Here is a 17,688-nt window from a genome sequence, read left to right on the forward strand (position 1 = left end):
CTATAAGAAAAAACGCATAAAAATTTGATGCCATTTTATTTTTTTTACACGGCAAAGCCTGTCGATGTGTGGTGTATGTATCCAACAGTTTTTTAAAACAGCATAATAAATTACTCAAGTAATTCAAGCCCAGAACTGGAAGCAGTGGGAGGGTACATCACTGGTGGCTTTTTTTCTAATAGCTAGGGCAGCCATTTTTTTTAAATTATAAATCCACTGCACCACTATTAAGAGGCACATGTCTACTCTTGTGTTGATGCGCAAGAGCCCATATTAAAGGTCCACTCTAACTCAGTCCTGTTTGCCAGAGTACTCAAATCATTATTGGTATATTCATATAAATACGCTATATGAATAAGAAGCTGGTCCTCTTCAGGGAAGGCCTTACACTAGTTGCTGAAACAATATTGGTGATATTTGATCCCATTTAAGAGGTTGGGCACTGCTGTTGTTTGATCAGGCTTGGCTGCCATCAGTTGGGTTGAAGTCAGGGCTCTGTGCAGACCAGTTGAGAACCTCCATTACATCTCCAGTTCATTATGTACCTTACAAGATGGGTGTGGCATATAGGGCATGTAAAAGAGTTCACTGGCACACAAGACAATGTTTACAGGGCAAGCCGTTGCCTCAAAACATTGCACTTCCGCATGAATACAACTGCAAGGGCTTGCCCTGTAAACATAAATCTTGTGTGCCAGTGATCTCTTGTATAGTTGTACCTGGAAGTTGCCAAATCCTCTGTGCACCAAGCCATAATTATTGGGTGTGTTAAGGATGTGTGTGTGCTTGTCCTGTTCAAGGTACATATAGAACATGGCCTGATATCAGTGGGAATATAGCTACAGCAATTAGTATCATGGCAAGAAAGAAACAGGCATTACAAACAATTATAGCAGGGTATTTATCCCTTTGTATTGTAATGCTACAAGAACTAGACAGAGTAAGGCATTTTGTTCATGAACAGCAATAATGGTCAGTTTGCTGTCAGGTAAGAATGTGTTGGCAAATTAACTTAATGCCGTCAAACAGTATTTACATCTGTTGAGGATTATAAAAATTAAAGGGGAACTCCGGCTTCCAAACCAAAATTTGATAGACCCACATACCACAGAAACTCCTAATATACCCATCAATGTTACGCGTTTCTTCAAAAAGTATAAATAAATGCCATTTTCTATGCTGAAATCCAGCTGGTTAACAGTTCTTCTCTTTCTGCATCATTTGAAATCCTGGCAGGGAAGGAGGGAATGAACACTGATGTTACAAATTGTAACAACTACTCCACAGCTTACAGACAGTATGCAGGAACTACATAACCCACAATGCATTGTGCTGTGATGTTCATTTCCTTATTGAAAGCACATGTGCAGGAATTGTGGGGGTTGGAAGATGCAGGCTTAGGACAGATGGCTGTTGATACAAAGTAACAGTAGTCAGCCAGCTCAGCAAAGTAGTCAGACAGATCAGCAGGAGGCTAAGCTTAGGGAACCGTCAGAAACCATTAAAAATCATGAAAAGTCTGCATATTTTTTAATTGATGTATAATGAAAAGTTGCTTGAAGTTATGTTTACTTTTCAAAAAGCTTAAGTTATGTTTTTGTGGGTGGTGTGTTGAACTATGGATAAACCTATGGATTTTTCCTGGTTTTGGTGAAACTGGCATACGCTACAAGGTTTTTCTTCCACCTACTTGGGTTCAGAAATGATGCTAAAGGCTGGAGAGTGATGGAGTATAAACATGGCCCTGTGCTTATAAATTGCTGTGTAAATGCTGGGCACCATGTTCAACACACTGAGATGCTGCAAGAATACAACTCACAAAGAACACAGCACCGTATACATGTTTGCACTGACAGGACTAGACATTTCCAGAACTACATATCTAGCTCTATAAGAATGGACAGACACATTGTGCTTGGACAATAATTTATTTTTTCACATTGTTGTGTGTGCCAGATTATACATAATACAAAACATGAATCTTACTTCTGCCTCCTTAAACATTGTTTTTTTTACTTTAAATGGAATGCAACAAGCACATTAAGGGGGGGGGCATCGATGTCCACAAATATTCAGCAGACTCTGTATATAAATAGCACTTTTTGGCACCTTTTTATTGCCCATGTAAGGTAAACATTAAGGTGCAAAACAGGTAAACCGATTAATTACATTGTTCTCCCGGTGTTTCACGGTTAATATCAAGGCTGCCACCTGTTCTGTATAGACTCTCATACAAAATACGGGACAATATCAGGGAGCCAGCTAGAGGTGGTACAGATTTCAACTGTAATTAGACCTAATGAGGTCACATGGGCATAAATAACCAGTTATTTAGCTACAGAAGAAAATACTGCAGAATTAAAGGGCTCAGTGCTTAATTCCAACATACAGATATGGAGAGATATTGGTGGATAGAGAGGGTGGGAGGAAGAAACCAGTTGCCATTGTTGCTAAGATTTTGCAATCAGGATGCACTGAATTGTGTTCCACAGCCAATGAATAATATGCAAACATAATACATCACCCAGATTGACAATATCATATACAAGGTTAAAACACAGACTGACCCACTCTAATAACAGCCTTTCAGTAAAGCAGGGTATTAACGCATGCACCTTTCAATGCAAGCATCTCAGCTTGGTATGTAAATCTGTATTTATTATTACCTTTATATTTTTTTCTTTCCGTTATGCTGGAGCATTCTCTATAGAACAGCACCTCTAGTGGTTGTAAAAAGGTGCTGCTGATCGCCGATGCTTTAATATCCAAGGAGGACCCCTAAGCAATGACAAAGACTAAATTGCTGAATAAAACAAATAGCTGCAATATTATGGGCTTAATATTAAATGTAAAATATGTTTAATGAACGTTCAATGAACGCTTGTGAAATCTGCGCTTTTAGCAGAAAGACAAAGCAGATATACGGAACATGTGGAAGCACTAGATCTGTATATGTTGCTATGTACGCACAATATAAATACTGATAACACAAGCACAACAGCTGCATGCTGTAAAACCAACTGCTTACTGCTCGACTAATTGTAGGATGTACAAAAATACAAATTAACAGTTTCAAAAAGTTGCACAAAATAACTCAGTAGTAATACTCCAGTTGTGCATATGAAGGAGATAAAGCTTGTCCCCAAAGCATTACACAACACAGATCTAAGTGACAGCACTGAATTATAGCACAGCAATAATACCAGGAGTTGATAAACGCAGCTACAATCAACCCCCCATTTTACATTTCTGTTTTTTACAGTCCCTTCCTGTTCTTATGCATTTCAACGGGAGCATTGCCCGGATTCCCATATTTGACATCATGATTTTGCCCCGTTTTCCTTAAAAAAAAGCAAAAAAAAAACAACAACAGTTTTTCCCTGCAGTTTAAGGGAATTCATGCACAGATTTGGGGAGATTTAATCGCCTGGCGATAAATTGGCTCTTCTTTGGGGGGCGACTAATTTCCCCGAACTGCCTCCCGCCATCTAGAATCTTAATCGCCAGCGGGATGGCTCTCAGAATGATTCGTTTTCCGAAGTTGCCCAAAGTTTCCTCGTGAGGCAACTTCGGAAAATGAAGCGCACAGATTGCCATCCTGCCGATGATTTACATTCTAGCCGGCGGGTGGCAGCTCAGGGAGATTAGTCGCCCCGAAGAAGAGGAGTTTTGTTGCTGGGCGACTAATCTCCCCAAACCGGAGCTTGTGTCTCTGCCCTAAGGGGTTTTAGTAGTTTATACCATTTTTACATAAAAAGTAGAAATTATTCATACCTCCATTTTCTCAAATTTTATGTTTTTTTTTCCCCCAGCCCCCTGGAACATTTTAAATCTGGGTTTGACTGTATGTGGAAGTGTTGTTGCTCATGTTCATAGTAAATAAAGTCTATGAGCTAAGGGCTATGTGTGACTTTCGGAGGTCTCTGCTATGGATAGTGAGATGGCTTATCTCATTAGGCTTACAAGACCAGTGACCAAGCTTATGGGTGGGCAGTTAATAGTAGTTCTGTATGAAGGCTACACCCCAGCCTTTGCCTATAGAGAACAGAATGACACAACATCCTGACTGAAGAGCAGAGATAATTTTGTCTATTACAAAACACAATATTTTTTTATACCCAGTACAAGCCTCTATAGTAATAAGCTTCAGTGATATCAAACAGGCTTTATCTCACTCCGTGCCAAATTGAATTAGTATGTTGTTTATAAGATCTGTTTTTCCTTTGCCCTACAGAAAGGTCACCAGGAAGACTGGACAATCCTAATCAAACTCATCTACTTGCACTTTCCCTTTAACTCCAGGACAAGTATTGCTGATAAAATTTTACATTTCCCTGCATATCTTGTAATATATTCTTTTTTAAATATATATTAATATAGTGGGTTGTTTTTTTTCTTAAATCAGAGACGGGTGCCATCTTTATGCGAAACACGCATTTGTAGAGGAGTCACTTATTGCCTAAAACATCTAGCACATTAAAAATAAAACAGTTATTCTCCATCAGCACAATTATCAAGACAAATATATTAGTACATGATCAGCCGTCTTCTAGTAAGATGCTGCTGCAATGCAACACATGCTGATTTGGCAAGGAAACAAGATTAAAAAGCTTCTCTGGCTATACAAAAATAAAGAAACCGCTCTCTTTCACAAACACTGTTTCACGTTGTCATTCCCACCCCACTATACAGTGAGTACACAGGCTACCAACAATAAATACTCTGATTTCCATATGTAGACAAAAGACTTTATACACTATTTCTTTCAAAATATATACAGTTTTTTTCTCTCGGTTTCCACTAAAATAGGCAGATGCCCTCTGCATCGTGCAAGTTCACTCTTCCTTTTTAGTGTTTCAATACTGGAATAGGCTTGTAGGTTGCTCCCTTTACAGGGCTACTCCACAGTCATTTGGTCAATATGGTCAGTGAGTTGCTTAAATTTATCTGTAAAAACATCACAAGAAAGCAGTTCAGTAATGCCATGCAGTATAGAGGCAAATTGTATAACACTTTGGAATAAAATGTATTCTGCAAGAGAAACAAGTACATTTGTTGTTTCATGGATCCATATCACGTGTGCTTATTAGAACTTCCCAATTCAAAGCCCTTAGCAGTATTGTTGTTGAAGTAACAGCTATAGGCTTGAAAAAGGGTGAGACTAAGCCTGAAACGTTGCCTGGTTGTCTGACCTAATAAATACAACTTTTTGCAACAAAGAAGTGCTGCAGCTGTATTTTTTCTCCTATGTCTATGCAACCCATGGGAAGGGTTCCGAGACTGCTTTGCACCCAACTCACAATGTTATACAAGGTGGTACAATTTCATTTACTATAGGTAGGTGGGTACATCTGGAATGGCAGGAGAGAAATCTGCCAGATGAACTGCACATGGTACAAAAATATAGTTACGATCACAAGTCTTTGTGTATTAGTTGGGACTAGTTACTGGAACTCAAATAAGTAACCTATTACTGATCCTATACAACGAGAATGAGCACAACTAGCATCAATAAAATAGGTCTACAAATCAAACCAATTCTATGTTACATGATTACGTGTGGTTACACATGAAACGCGTTAGGTGTGTTACTTTTGAATGAATTTTATTGTGTTCAAGAAGTGTGTGAAGTGCGCGTGCATAGTGGGACATTGAACTAAGTTACAATACTTAAACCATTAAAGAGAATCATTAGAATCCACTATAATTCATTCAAAATCTCTTAATTCTTCAAAATTGATAACTACTTTGTAACTGTGCCAAAACAGTGTCTATCACAGATCCTAGCTTAGTACTTCTTGTTTTAACTTGTTAAGTGTGAGCAGGCTGGCCAGCCACCCATAGTATTGAGGAATTCTGTTAATAAAATGGGACAAGACAACTTTCTCACCTTCATCCAGGTTTCCAATCACGGCTTGCTTCTTCAGAAAGTCATAACACAATTTCTTGCTTAACCCAAATGCCAACATGTTGTGTGTGAATGTGCTGGGAATGCAGAAAAGATTTAAAAGAGAATTTAAAAGGCTAAAACTTCCAAAAACAACTCTAATTATTACTGTATATAAATATACAAAACACTACTGGCTAACATTAATAAAAACCAGACGGCTTTATCCTCAGAAAAAAAAATGGAAGGTGCCTTCAGTGCCTCTCCCACCCTATTAGAATTGTTTTGCAGAAGCCAGTAAGACTGTGCACTTCTAAAAATATTGCTTGCAGTCCTGCTGGCTGCTAAAAGGAGAATTTGAATAAAGTGAACAGGGTGGGGCTGCAGAGAACCGGGTGGGGGAAATGCCTGGGGGGGAATTGCCAAGGCAATAGCAGCCAGTGACCTTACCCCAACTGTCCAAACGTAATGTTCTCATTGAACTGAAGACTGTCATCCCGCTCTTCTTGAGTCATATGAGACCACTTATCTCTGTTAGATATAAAAATATAAATAGGAGCAATCACACAAAGAATTTTTTCCCCCCAAAATAGTAACCAAGCCCAAGTTATTCTTATTATGTCTGTTACACATCATCAGCACTCATCACATACCAAGAATGTGTTGAATTTATTTATATATAAATATGTTTTATAAGTTTTAGCATTTTAATGAGCAATTACATTTTTCCCCAAGCCATAAAAGCAGTACATTGGAATAAATGGCATATTGCAACATGAATGCTAACATAATCTCACATCTATATGATTATAACAATATTATGAGAGAGTTGTGATATCATTCATGTTAAGTATAGAAATGTCCAACAAATTGTATCCAAACCCGCACACAAGGGCTTGACCCTGCACCTGCCACATGTGCCATTGAATTTTTTACTGAGTGTACCTTGTGCTGCTAAATGCTTAGCTTCTTTCCCCACCACTGACACAAAATGTCACATAAAAGAATTAAAAATAATTTGCATGCACACCCATTCTCTGCTTTCTGGGGCAGCGCGCTATCCCCCATATGTAATAAAAGTTGTAAGTTTGCCCAGGAGCAATAACACCCATAGCAACCAATAAGATGTTTGCTTTTAAAGAGGTGACCAGTAAATTCTACCTGCTGAATGGTTGCTATGAGTTACTGCTCCTGGGCAAACTTAGTGTATTTTATTACATTACCCCCTATAAGTATTATTTACCACTAACAGTGCAGATGCCAGTAGCAAGCGTAGTTTTGCCCAGTCTCCTACTGGTTGGAAAATAAAAGTAAAAATGTACTAGGGCAATTTAGCATCTGTCATACTACGCAGCTTTCTATGTGTTTTGTCCCAGGGAAAGAGGACAAGGCAGCCCATGCCTATGGACTTTGGAATGTAACAGAAGAAAGGAAGCACAAGATAGACATGGGCACTGTAAGTGGCAGAAGTCAACCAGCTCTATGCACTAGTAAAGGCAAAATTAGGAACATTTGTCAGGACTTATTGCTCATTAGAATGGAGTGTGGTCAGTGTGCAAAAGAATGGCATACAGAGTTATGTGGGTCAGAGAGTGGTCAAGTGTCCTGAATTTTCACTTTAGAGCATTGTTATTTATGGTTTGCTCAAATGAAATGTTAGCAGACTTAAAGGGATACTGTCATGGGAAAAACACATTTTTTTCAAAATGAATCGGTTAATAGTGCTGCTCCAGCAGAATTCTGCACAAACAGATATTTTTATATTCAATTTTGAAATCTGACATGGGGCTAGACAAATTGTCAGTTTCCCAGCTGCCCCAAGTCATGTGACTTGTGTTCTGATAAACTTCAATCACTCTTTACTGCTGTACTGCAAGTTGGAGTGATATCACCCCCTCCCTTTCCCCCCCCCCAGCAGCCAAACAAAAGAACAATGGGGAAGGTAACCAGATAACAGCTCCCTAACACAAGATAAGAGCTGCCTGATAGATCTAAGAACAGCACTCAATAGTAAAAACCCATGTCCCACTGAGACACATTCAGTTACATTGAGAAGGAAAAACAGCAGCCTGCCAGAAAGCATTTCTCTGCTAAAGTGCAGGCACAAGTCACATGACCAGGGGCAGCTGGGAAATTGACAAAATGTCTAGCCCATGTCAGATTTCAAAATTGAATATAAAAAAATCTGTTTGCTCTTTTGAGAAATGGATTTCAGTGCAGAATTCTGCTGGAGCAGCACTATTAACTGATTCATTTTGAAAAAAAATTTTTTTTTTCCATGACAGTATCCCTTTAAATACACTACCAAAGTCCTTTTTCGTTACAGTACAATTGAGGGCATGGCATATTTGTAAATTAGAAGTCACCCTGGAGACAGCATCTTGGTGAATTCTAATAACTAATATCTAATAATGTTCTTGAAGAAGATGCATTTTCATATTTTTATGTCCTCCTAGAATGGCCTTATGAAACGGAGACTCGTTGCTGAAAAACAATATATTTAAATCAGGTGACATACAGGACTTCTTTAAAGGGGTAGTATACCAATGTCCCATTCATTGACCTCATGTTGAACAAAGGGGCATACTGCCCCTCCAATAAAGTGCCCAAAGAATAAAAATGCATATTTGACCTGAGCAGTACTCAAAGCAATCTGAAGACTAAAGTTTGATCTCCCGCTTCTATAGAGTCAAATACTAACATGTGATTGGGCTTAAGATTTCAAAAAGTGCTGAAATGTACCGTATTAAGCCTTTGAAGAGATAAAAGCATGGCCACAGATTCCACCTGCTCTATTGTTTAACTGCTGCTGTAGCTTGTTAATTACAGCCAGCAAAGAGCAGTGATTAGAAATGTGAAGGTTAGACTTTTGATATGGGCGTCCTATTGTCATTTCCCAACTGCAGCTGCAGAATAGGGATGTGTCACACTCAGAATAGCATGTCAGTAGTACTACAGTTTAGGTAGGTGGGAAGATGATTGTTCTGAAAGTAGTATTTAGCACTTCACAGAAAAACAATACTCATTACAGTGGAAACAATTTAACACTTTCAAAGCCCTTATATACATGTGACATAAGGTAGAGATGTGTGCATAACACATATATGCCTTTTAGGGCTCTGGCACAAGTGGAGATTAGTTCCCACGACCAGTCTCTGCTATTGTGGGCAACTAATATCCTGAAAATGCTTTCCCACTGACAAAAACGTAAATTATTGGTGGGAAAACATGTGCTTTGCTTCTGTTTTGCAAAGTAGCCAAGTTTCACAAGTTTCCTAGCAAGGTGACTGCTGGCAAATTCAGAAAGCTTAAGTGTTGAGTATGTTTTCCCACTTGCGAGTTAAATATTTGCAGTGTTTGAGGGAGTGGCATCCAAAAGGCTCTCTAGGGGGTCCAGGAACATGCATGCACCCTAACACCTAAAATAGGCATTTGCCTATTGGGAATATCATAGCAGGTAGCACTGAGCAATTTACAAATCATTTGCATGTGCAACAAATCCTCCACTTTCTGGGAATTGCACTACATATGTGTTCTGTAGCAACCAAACAGGACAATGGTGGGCCACAGATGAGGACTGGAAGGTAAGTGTGAGCCAAAATATGGGCTAAAATGGTTTGTTTTCCTGAGTTTATTTTTATCTTGGCTAAGATAAAATGTAGTAACTGTTCTTAGAGGGAGGTCCTGCCTGCTCCATCCTATAGACCAGTGATCCCCAACCAGTAGCTCGCGAGCAACATGTTGCTCTCCAACCCCTTGGATGTTGCTCCCAGTGGCCTCAAACCAAGAGTTTATTTTTGAATTATTGACTTAGAGGCAAGTTGTTGTTGCATAAAAACCCCATATTCTGCCAAACAGAGCCTCAAGTAGGTTGACAGTCCACATAGGGGATACCAAATGGCCAATCACAGCCCTTATGCGGCACCCCAAAAACTTTTTTCTTGCTAGTGTTGCTCCCAAACTCATTTAACAGCTGAATGTTGCTCACGGGTTCAAAGGGTTGGGGATCCCTGCTATAGACTATAAGGCTAGGGCAAGATAAACCTGATAATCTGCTCCTCTGCTTCTGCCCTTCTGCCAGATGTGCCTGCACCTGGAAACATTACAACTCTTCGGGCCCTAGCCTAAGATAGACTACCTTGATTCTCTAAATGACGCAGCATGAAAAAAAAAAAACATTATTTATACACTTTTTTTTTTTACCTAAGCCTAGCTCATATTTTCCTTGTAAGATAGCTTCTATATCACCTACCTAGTGAAGGAACCCTAGACTTAAAGAAAATCACTTCTACCTTCTAACTATTTCCTTTTAATATCTAGGGGAAAAGGACAAACTAAATGTCAGTTCTCAGTATAAAAGCATGAACGTAGAATAATACAATAATAAGTTTAATGCATTTTGACCCCCGAGCCCCCAAGGCTGCACTCAAGGTAACCGTTTAATATGAACAAACATATTCTCTTGGCTGTCTGTAGAATTAGTAAAGCACATAACTATATAGAAGGATACACAGCTAAATAACATATGCCAACCAACCTCTCTTTCTCTTCCTCCCCAGCATTCTCTCTGGAGTGGCAGCAGAAACAAGGTTAGCAAAAGGATAGAGATAAGAGTTCATTCCAGACAAAGGTTAAAAAGAAATGAAGAATGAAATCATTGGCAAGTGAAGAAGCAAGACCATGCATCAAGATTACAGATTTCCTGTTCCAGAAATGGCCATAATCCAACATATTATGAGCTTCTACAGAACCAGAGTTGTATTTTTAGCTTTATAGCTTTTCATCAGCTAACGGTTACCTTTAGGATAAGGATTACTATGAAAGTGCTGCAGAGAATTTATTGAAAACCTAGCGTGAATCTGGTGTGTTAACATCACCACGTGGTATGAGCAGCAAATGTTCCTTTTGAGGGCTTTTTTGTAAAGTTCAGCTGCTGATTGTGACAAGTCAGGTAATAAAACACCTGGCACGGTGCAGCTGAAAAATAAGTCTTCTCGGAGGGCTGCAAGAGGCTAATTAGAAAGGAAATGTCAACATGTTTATGAAGCTTCTTTATAGTGGTGATTAAAGCCTCATTATCCATTTTCTGACTCTGCAAAAGGTCGTCTATAGTAATGAGATGAATTGAAAAATTGCATTTTGAATGACAAAAAACTGGAAAGTAGCACATTGAAAGCCAAAATTCTCTATGTTGTATTGCTCACATTTTCCTTTATATGATCTATAGAGAGGAACACTCAAACAAGGCACTATATTATAATTACCACACTGTATCATATGGCCATAAAGATTACTTCTTATTGCCCAAATCCAATTTAATTTGGTTTTTTACAATGTGGCAGCATGGTAAGGCAATGGTTAGCTCAAATATTATGTTTGATTCCAGGTACTATCTGAAAGGAGTTTGTATGTTTTCCCAGTACTTCAGTAGGTTTCTTCTGGGTACTCTGGTTTCCTCCCAAGCTCCTGGTAAACGTGACATTGGCTCGGGCTAAATAGAGCCCAAAGCTCCATCAAATTGAAAGAACAGTGCTAGCCACTTATATCTGGATTTTCATGTGCACAACCTAATCTCATTTGAAATACTAAATTATTTATAATGTATATTTATTAAAGGATGTTTAAACTGGAAACACAAATGTAACAAAATAACAGCTTGTGACCTGGTTATAGGAGCAAACCAGTACTTCTTATATTAATTGCAATTGCAAAATAAGGGTCCTGCAAGCTATGTGAACACAATAACTTCACTGTACTTTGGATGACAGCTGTTAGAGGATGTAATCTGTATTGCTTTCGATTGGACTAAAATTATATGCTTACCTAGTAGTGGGAGATCTCTTCCTCCTCTCACAGTGCACAGCGTCAAAAAATGCTGCATTCCAGAAACGCAGGGTGTGCCTGAAATATTAAAAACAATGTAATTCGAAAATAAATATATTATGCTTGCATCAATTTATGATGTAAGACCTCCTTACTGTAAAAAGAAAATGTCTCCAAAATAGATATGGTCTTCTGTATGACATACACAATAAATAACGAGCAGATATAAGTTTCCAGTTTAGCTGCAGTTTGCTTTGTCCAGTTATTAAGTAGAGCTCTCAGACAGGGAGATCGATGCAGGCTGTTTTTTTTTTTGTTTACACACTCTTTTATTGCTCCTTACCAGATGGGCTGCTGCTTCAGGTGTGTATAAAGGTATATCTTCTCTCCTTTCTTCTCCTCTGGACTTTGAAGGGAGTCTAGCACGAAAAAATACAATACTTCACAACTCAACTTCTTCACAGTTATGGCAACATGTGAGTAAGTGTTAACACTGATTTTAGCAGCTTTTTCTTGCACCAGATCCGGGAGACACAAGCACAAAATTGTGACCCCCCATAAGCTAGCTTTATTCTCTCTTTTTATTATTGCCTGTATTTTGCACCGATGAAAGCTTTGATACCATGCTCTGACAGGGAGGGAACATTGTCAGTGTGAAGTAAAGCTCTTACTAGCCAATAAGAAAATCTGTTGATCTAGACCCAACAAATAAACTATTTCTTGGCAACAAATGTACTATTTTAAATGAGAAAGATATTCATTATTTAGTCCTGTAGAAAACCATGAATGGCAGTAAACTCCTGTTTTTATGCCTGTATCAGAACTAAACACGTATTCTACAGAGTTATCTGCTATGTAACTGTGCTTTTTTTCTTTTTCAGGTAGAACGGTTGCCCTCATGGCTTAACAACAGCGTATTTATATAGTAGTGCTTCTGAACCAAACACACCCTTTTTACAAATGCAGGAAAACAGCATATGATATTTTAATCCTTTTTAAACACTTTCATAATTTGGTGTTCCCTTAAGTAGAAGCACATTCCTTTCCTTTACATACATCTTAAACCAGAAAAAAGTAAGAGCAACACAGAAAAACTTACTGTTATCAGAAGCCTTCTCTTTTGTGTGGTTCTCACTTTGGCTGAAAGAGAAAATAAAACAATGCAACATATCTTTAATAGATCAACCAATACACCTGTGCTGAAACAACATTACCATCGCCCAAATAAATATAGCCCTGTGAAGTTCCCACAACAATCTCAGTGCAAATTAGGTTTTCTGGAGCAATCATTACTGATGAAGTGAACATGAGACCCAGCTAATTACTATTTTTTTTAAATAAGTATTAAAAAATTACAGTGCACCTAGATCTCAAAAAGTAAGATAAATTTGTCAAATGAAAACTTTTTTTGTCATAAAACTGCTTTATTTTTTTAGAATGAAACTAATACCGTATTTGTAACAATATTGCAGTACAAACTATAAGACCTTGGTAAACCTTCACCCTTGTTACTACAGTCAACCTCATCACAATATTTTACAAATGTATACACACAATGATAAAGGCATAATTTGTCATACATAACCCACACATATATATATGGCACATAAACATCAGTGAATTTTATGCATTATTTATCCACTAACCTAGCTGATATTCCTGGCTTTTTTATTTTTGATTATTTTAGGTCATTAAAGTTTTGTGGAGAAGAAAAATTCCTAATAGTGCTTCTGCGCCCATTAAAGGAACAGTAACGTCAAAAAATAAAAGTGTTTAAAAGTAATGAAAATATAATGGAGTGTTGCCCTGCACTGGTACAACTGCAGTGTGCTTAAGAAACACTACTATTGTTTATATAAATAAGCTGCTGTGTAGCAATGGGGGCAGCCATTCAAAGGAGAAAAGGCTCAGGTTACACAGCAGATAGCAAATAAGCTCTGTCTGTCTAATGGTGTAATCTTTTATCCATTAGTTAACCTGTGCAATATAGCCATTTTTCAATTTCCGCCATTGCTCCACAGCAGCTTGTTTATATGAACTATAGTAGTGTTTCTGAAGCAAACAGATCAGTTTTAGCAGTGCAGGGTAACACTACATGATATTTTCATTACTTTAAAACACTTACATTTTTTGGTATTACTGTTCCTTTAAATGGATCAATGTTTATTAAACAGATGCTAACTTTCACCAATAAATTTACCCACAAATAATCAGAAATGTATTTTATCAGTATACTATAAATTATAAAATGAAAAATCTCATAAGCAACTGCATTGATGCAATTTAGCAGCTATGTTAGTAAATTAGCCACTAGAAATGGCTGGAGAATAGGGATAGATTCAGGTCCAAAAGAAAAACTCATCTCACCGTTTACCTCATGAAAACTTAATGGAAATGTATGGGGAAATCTGGAATTGAATTAGTAGATTAGTTTTCCTCATCAAATGTAATCTAGCCCTTTATCTGCTACAATCAAATTAAAAGCATTAAAGACACACAAAAAATAAATGAAACACAAATAAGGTATGGTTGAATATAAAACATAACTTACTCATTTTTTTTAGAAAGTGGTCCTTTCAGTTTGCTCTCTAACCCCCCAAAGAAGCCCTTCATGTTTTCTGTTGTGGTTGATGTGGTCCTCAAGAGGCGCTCCACATTGTCCTTTTTCTCAGCCAGCCAGCTATTGGCAGACTTCAGGTATGCATCAATGCTCCCTGTGCTCACTGGCTTCTCTCGTGACTCTGTAGGAGGAATGTGTGCTCTGCCTGTGGTAAAACAGCACCATCATGCAGATTAAAGAGTAGGAGGGTCAACAGTAGTAAAGGCAGAAACAGAACAAGAAGTGATCCGTGGCAAATGTATTAAATGAAATGTGAGTTCCTTTCCCGTTTTAATATTACTTGCATAATGAGTCATACGTTACAACTTTCCAATATACGCAGATTAAACATGGGGTCATTTACATCTGCCATATACAAAGTGCAAATTGCGATTACAAGGGGGAGTTGGACGCGTGTGCACAATCCTTTAGGTGCAAGAGCCTATAGCAGGGAGCTGGGGGAACCAAAGAACTACAACCGGTCCAAGAACACTTACACTGAATGGTGTTTTACCCATTCACACGTCTATGCAAACTTCTGTATATTACTTCTTTGCAGGTCTATTAATTAGAGAACGTGCAAGGCATTGTAAGAAATGAAGTCTTGACCAGAGGGAAGATGATTATGTCTCTATTATTTTAAGGCACATGTAGTCAGGGTAAATATGGTGAAGACATATAGTTGTTTCCATGGCAATATTGTGCACAAATAGCTTTATAATAATTTACATGCTTTGATTAATGCAAATGGATCATGAATTGGATAATGAATTGGAACTCAATTTGCTTTCAATATGAAAAATGTTATATTAGGGTCTGCTTCCCTTTTACGTTTTCTGAATATTTCATAATAAAAAATTATGAACAGATAATAACTGTGAGGACAGAGTACGCAGAATACATAAAGAAAGAGTTGAAATTAAAGAAAAAACAATGCTGAAACTATTTTGGTGCCAGGAATAATAAATAATTCAAAGCCTTATTTCAGCTGTCTCTGCTGGGTAAATAGTGATGGCACTGCACTAACTGTCCATTTTGGCAAATCCCACTAAGATACATCAATAGCTCACCGATATAATAGTAAGTAAAGCACATAGTCATCAAGCTCTTGGCAGGCCCGAAATCATCCATCTGGTGACACCTAAAATAGTGTGAGAAGGAAGAGACTGAAGATGCAGCACTGTCATTTACATAAGCTGAATCATAAAATCAGTGACAAAACACTTACTCAAACAGCACTACAGCAAAAGACTGGACAAGCCGATAGAAGGTTTGTTCTGAGACACACTTGGAATTGCAGCGCTGGGAAGAGAAGAACATCTAATTACTACAAAATATTCTGTTGAAAGGAAAATATTCTTCCCTAAATGAAAAGAGCAATGACCGAAGCTTCAGTCAGGCTGCAAGATCCATAAAACTCCTACTGCTACTTATCAAACACTACTTACTTGCTAACTACTATTAGGGTAAGGGCACACGGGCAGATTCGGGGAGATTGTTGCCTGGGCAAGTAATATCCCCGAATCTGCCCTTACCCTTAGCCTTGTCCAACTACTATTAGCCTTGCCCAACTACTATTAGCCTTGCCCAACTACTATTAGCCTTGCCCAACTACTATTAGCCTTGCCCAACTACTATTAGCCTTGCCCAACTACTATTAGCCTTGCCCAACTACTATTAGCCTTGCCCAACTACTATTAGCCTTGCCCAACTACTATTAGCCTTGCCCAACTACTATTAGCCTTGCCCAACTACTATTAGCCTTGCCCAACTACTATCAGCCTTGTCCAACTACTATCAGCCTTGTCCAACTACTATTAGCCCTGCCCAACTACTATTAGCCTTGCCAAAGGATATGACTAAAGTGACAAAAGTGGAATTTTATTGGAATTACAAAACGCATAGTCCATTTTATAACCTCAGCCTCACCAATCCTATATATATATTGATATTTATATAAACAGACTTTTTTTTTATTGATATTTATATAAACAGACTTTTTTTTTTTATATACAAACATTTATAAATTGTATGTAATTTAAGTTATCAAACTGGGGCATCCAAATGGATTCCTAAAAGTTGCATATTTTTCTAGATTGAAAAAGTATGTATATGTATCAGTTTGCAGAATATTACCTGGGCACTGACAAATCGAGCAAACCATTCCCTTCCCTTGCCATTTTCTGTACTGCAAAGCTCCCCAAAGCGGGCCTTTTCTTCCTGGTCCATGTCTTCCCTATTGAAAAAATAAAAGATACACAAACACAACAAATTATTCATCTCTATTGCATATATAAAATAATAAAGGGGTATATAGATAGTTGCTTGGATCAACGATTTGTAAAGTCCAAGCATGTTCAGTGATGTAGCATATACAAGGCTTCTTATTCAATATACAGGTAAGGGATCCATTATCAGAAAACCCGTTATCCAGAAATCCCTGAATTACAGAAAGGCTATCTCCCATAGAAGCCATTATATCAGGAGCTATTTACTCACCCAATTGTGCGGTGAGTTCACAATAACAACTTTTCATAATTTATCTGACCTTGATGAAGTTGGATAGGGCTCTAACTAAATGCGTTGGTAATTAGCTGGCATACTACAGGTATGGGACCTATTATCCAGTGGTTGGGACCTGGGATTTTCCAGATAAGAGGTATTTCTGTAATCTGGATCACTATACTTTACATCAACTAAAAAAAATCACAAATTTTTCAGAATTTATTAAACCCTGGGGATGTAAAAGTCTGAATCAGAAAATCCGGCAACTCAGTCCTGTTGAGGTTGCATATAAGTCAATGGGAGAAGTCCCAATGATTTTTTGATGTGCGATGGGTTTTGTGCAATACCCCGAAGTTTTCTGGAAAAAATCTGGGTTTTTGGGTGAAAAATCTGAAGAAATCGTGAAAATCATATTTTTTCCCACAAGCCAAATTTTCGGGAAAATATAATAATAAATAAGCGCAAAAAACCCAAGAGGATTTGATCGGAGTTTGTAGCAAAAAATATTGAGATAAATTTGGACTTTGATAAATAATCCCCTAAAAGATCTGCCATAAACTAGAATATATAAACAAGTCTGACCCACAGCCCAAAGGTGCTTTAGATCCCAAATGTGCTTCAGAACCCAAACAAAGGGCAGCACTGAAGTACGTAAAACAGCATACTTTAATTAATATTAATTTTTATGAATTATTAATTTTCATTAATACACTTCAATTACATTTCAAAGACTTCAATTAAAAATCATCTTTAATTAAAGGTAGAACGGGGTAGGTGAATATTGGGATTTGAAATATTTTTTTCCCCCAGAGTTGTGCAATGCAAATCATTATGTGAATTATGGATTCCCATGAAAATGCAGTCTTTTAACAAA

General features: G+C 37.8%; 1 protein-coding gene across 3 annotated transcripts in view; it reads right to left on the reverse strand.

The window, feature by feature from the left end:
* Nucleotides 1-1,912: 1,912 nt before the first annotated feature.
* Nucleotides 1,913-17,688, reverse strand: part of kiaa0513.L (KIAA0513 L homeolog) — a 61,494-nt gene continuing 45,718 nt past the window's right edge. For 2 of the 3 annotated variants that reach the window (XM_041590199.1, XM_041590200.1), the window contains 11 exons: nt 16,446-16,545; nt 15,538-15,611; nt 15,380-15,450; nt 14,262-14,475; nt 12,810-12,850; nt 12,054-12,129; nt 11,711-11,788; nt 10,425-10,454; nt 6,338-6,418; nt 5,891-5,985; nt 1,913-4,947 (listed from right to left, as the gene is read on the reverse strand). In XM_041590199.1, the coding sequence (XP_041446133.1) occupies nt 4,898-4,947; nt 5,891-5,985; nt 6,338-6,418; nt 10,425-10,454; nt 11,711-11,788; nt 12,054-12,129; nt 12,810-12,850; nt 14,262-14,475; nt 15,380-15,450; nt 15,538-15,611; nt 16,446-16,545 (910 nt within the window). In that variant the 3' untranslated portion in view covers nt 1,913-4,897. The remainder of the gene's footprint in view (nt 4,948-5,890; nt 5,986-6,337; nt 6,419-10,424; nt 10,455-11,710; nt 11,789-12,053; nt 12,130-12,809; nt 12,851-14,261; nt 14,476-15,379; nt 15,451-15,537; nt 15,612-16,445; nt 16,546-17,688) is intronic. The other variant, XM_018257985.2, reaches the window with a different exon arrangement.

Source organism: Xenopus laevis, chromosome 4L (assembly GCF_017654675.1).
Source record: "Xenopus laevis strain J_2021 chromosome 4L, Xenopus_laevis_v10.1, whole genome shotgun sequence".
Classification (NCBI taxonomy): domain Eukaryota; kingdom Metazoa; phylum Chordata; class Amphibia; order Anura; family Pipidae; genus Xenopus; species Xenopus laevis.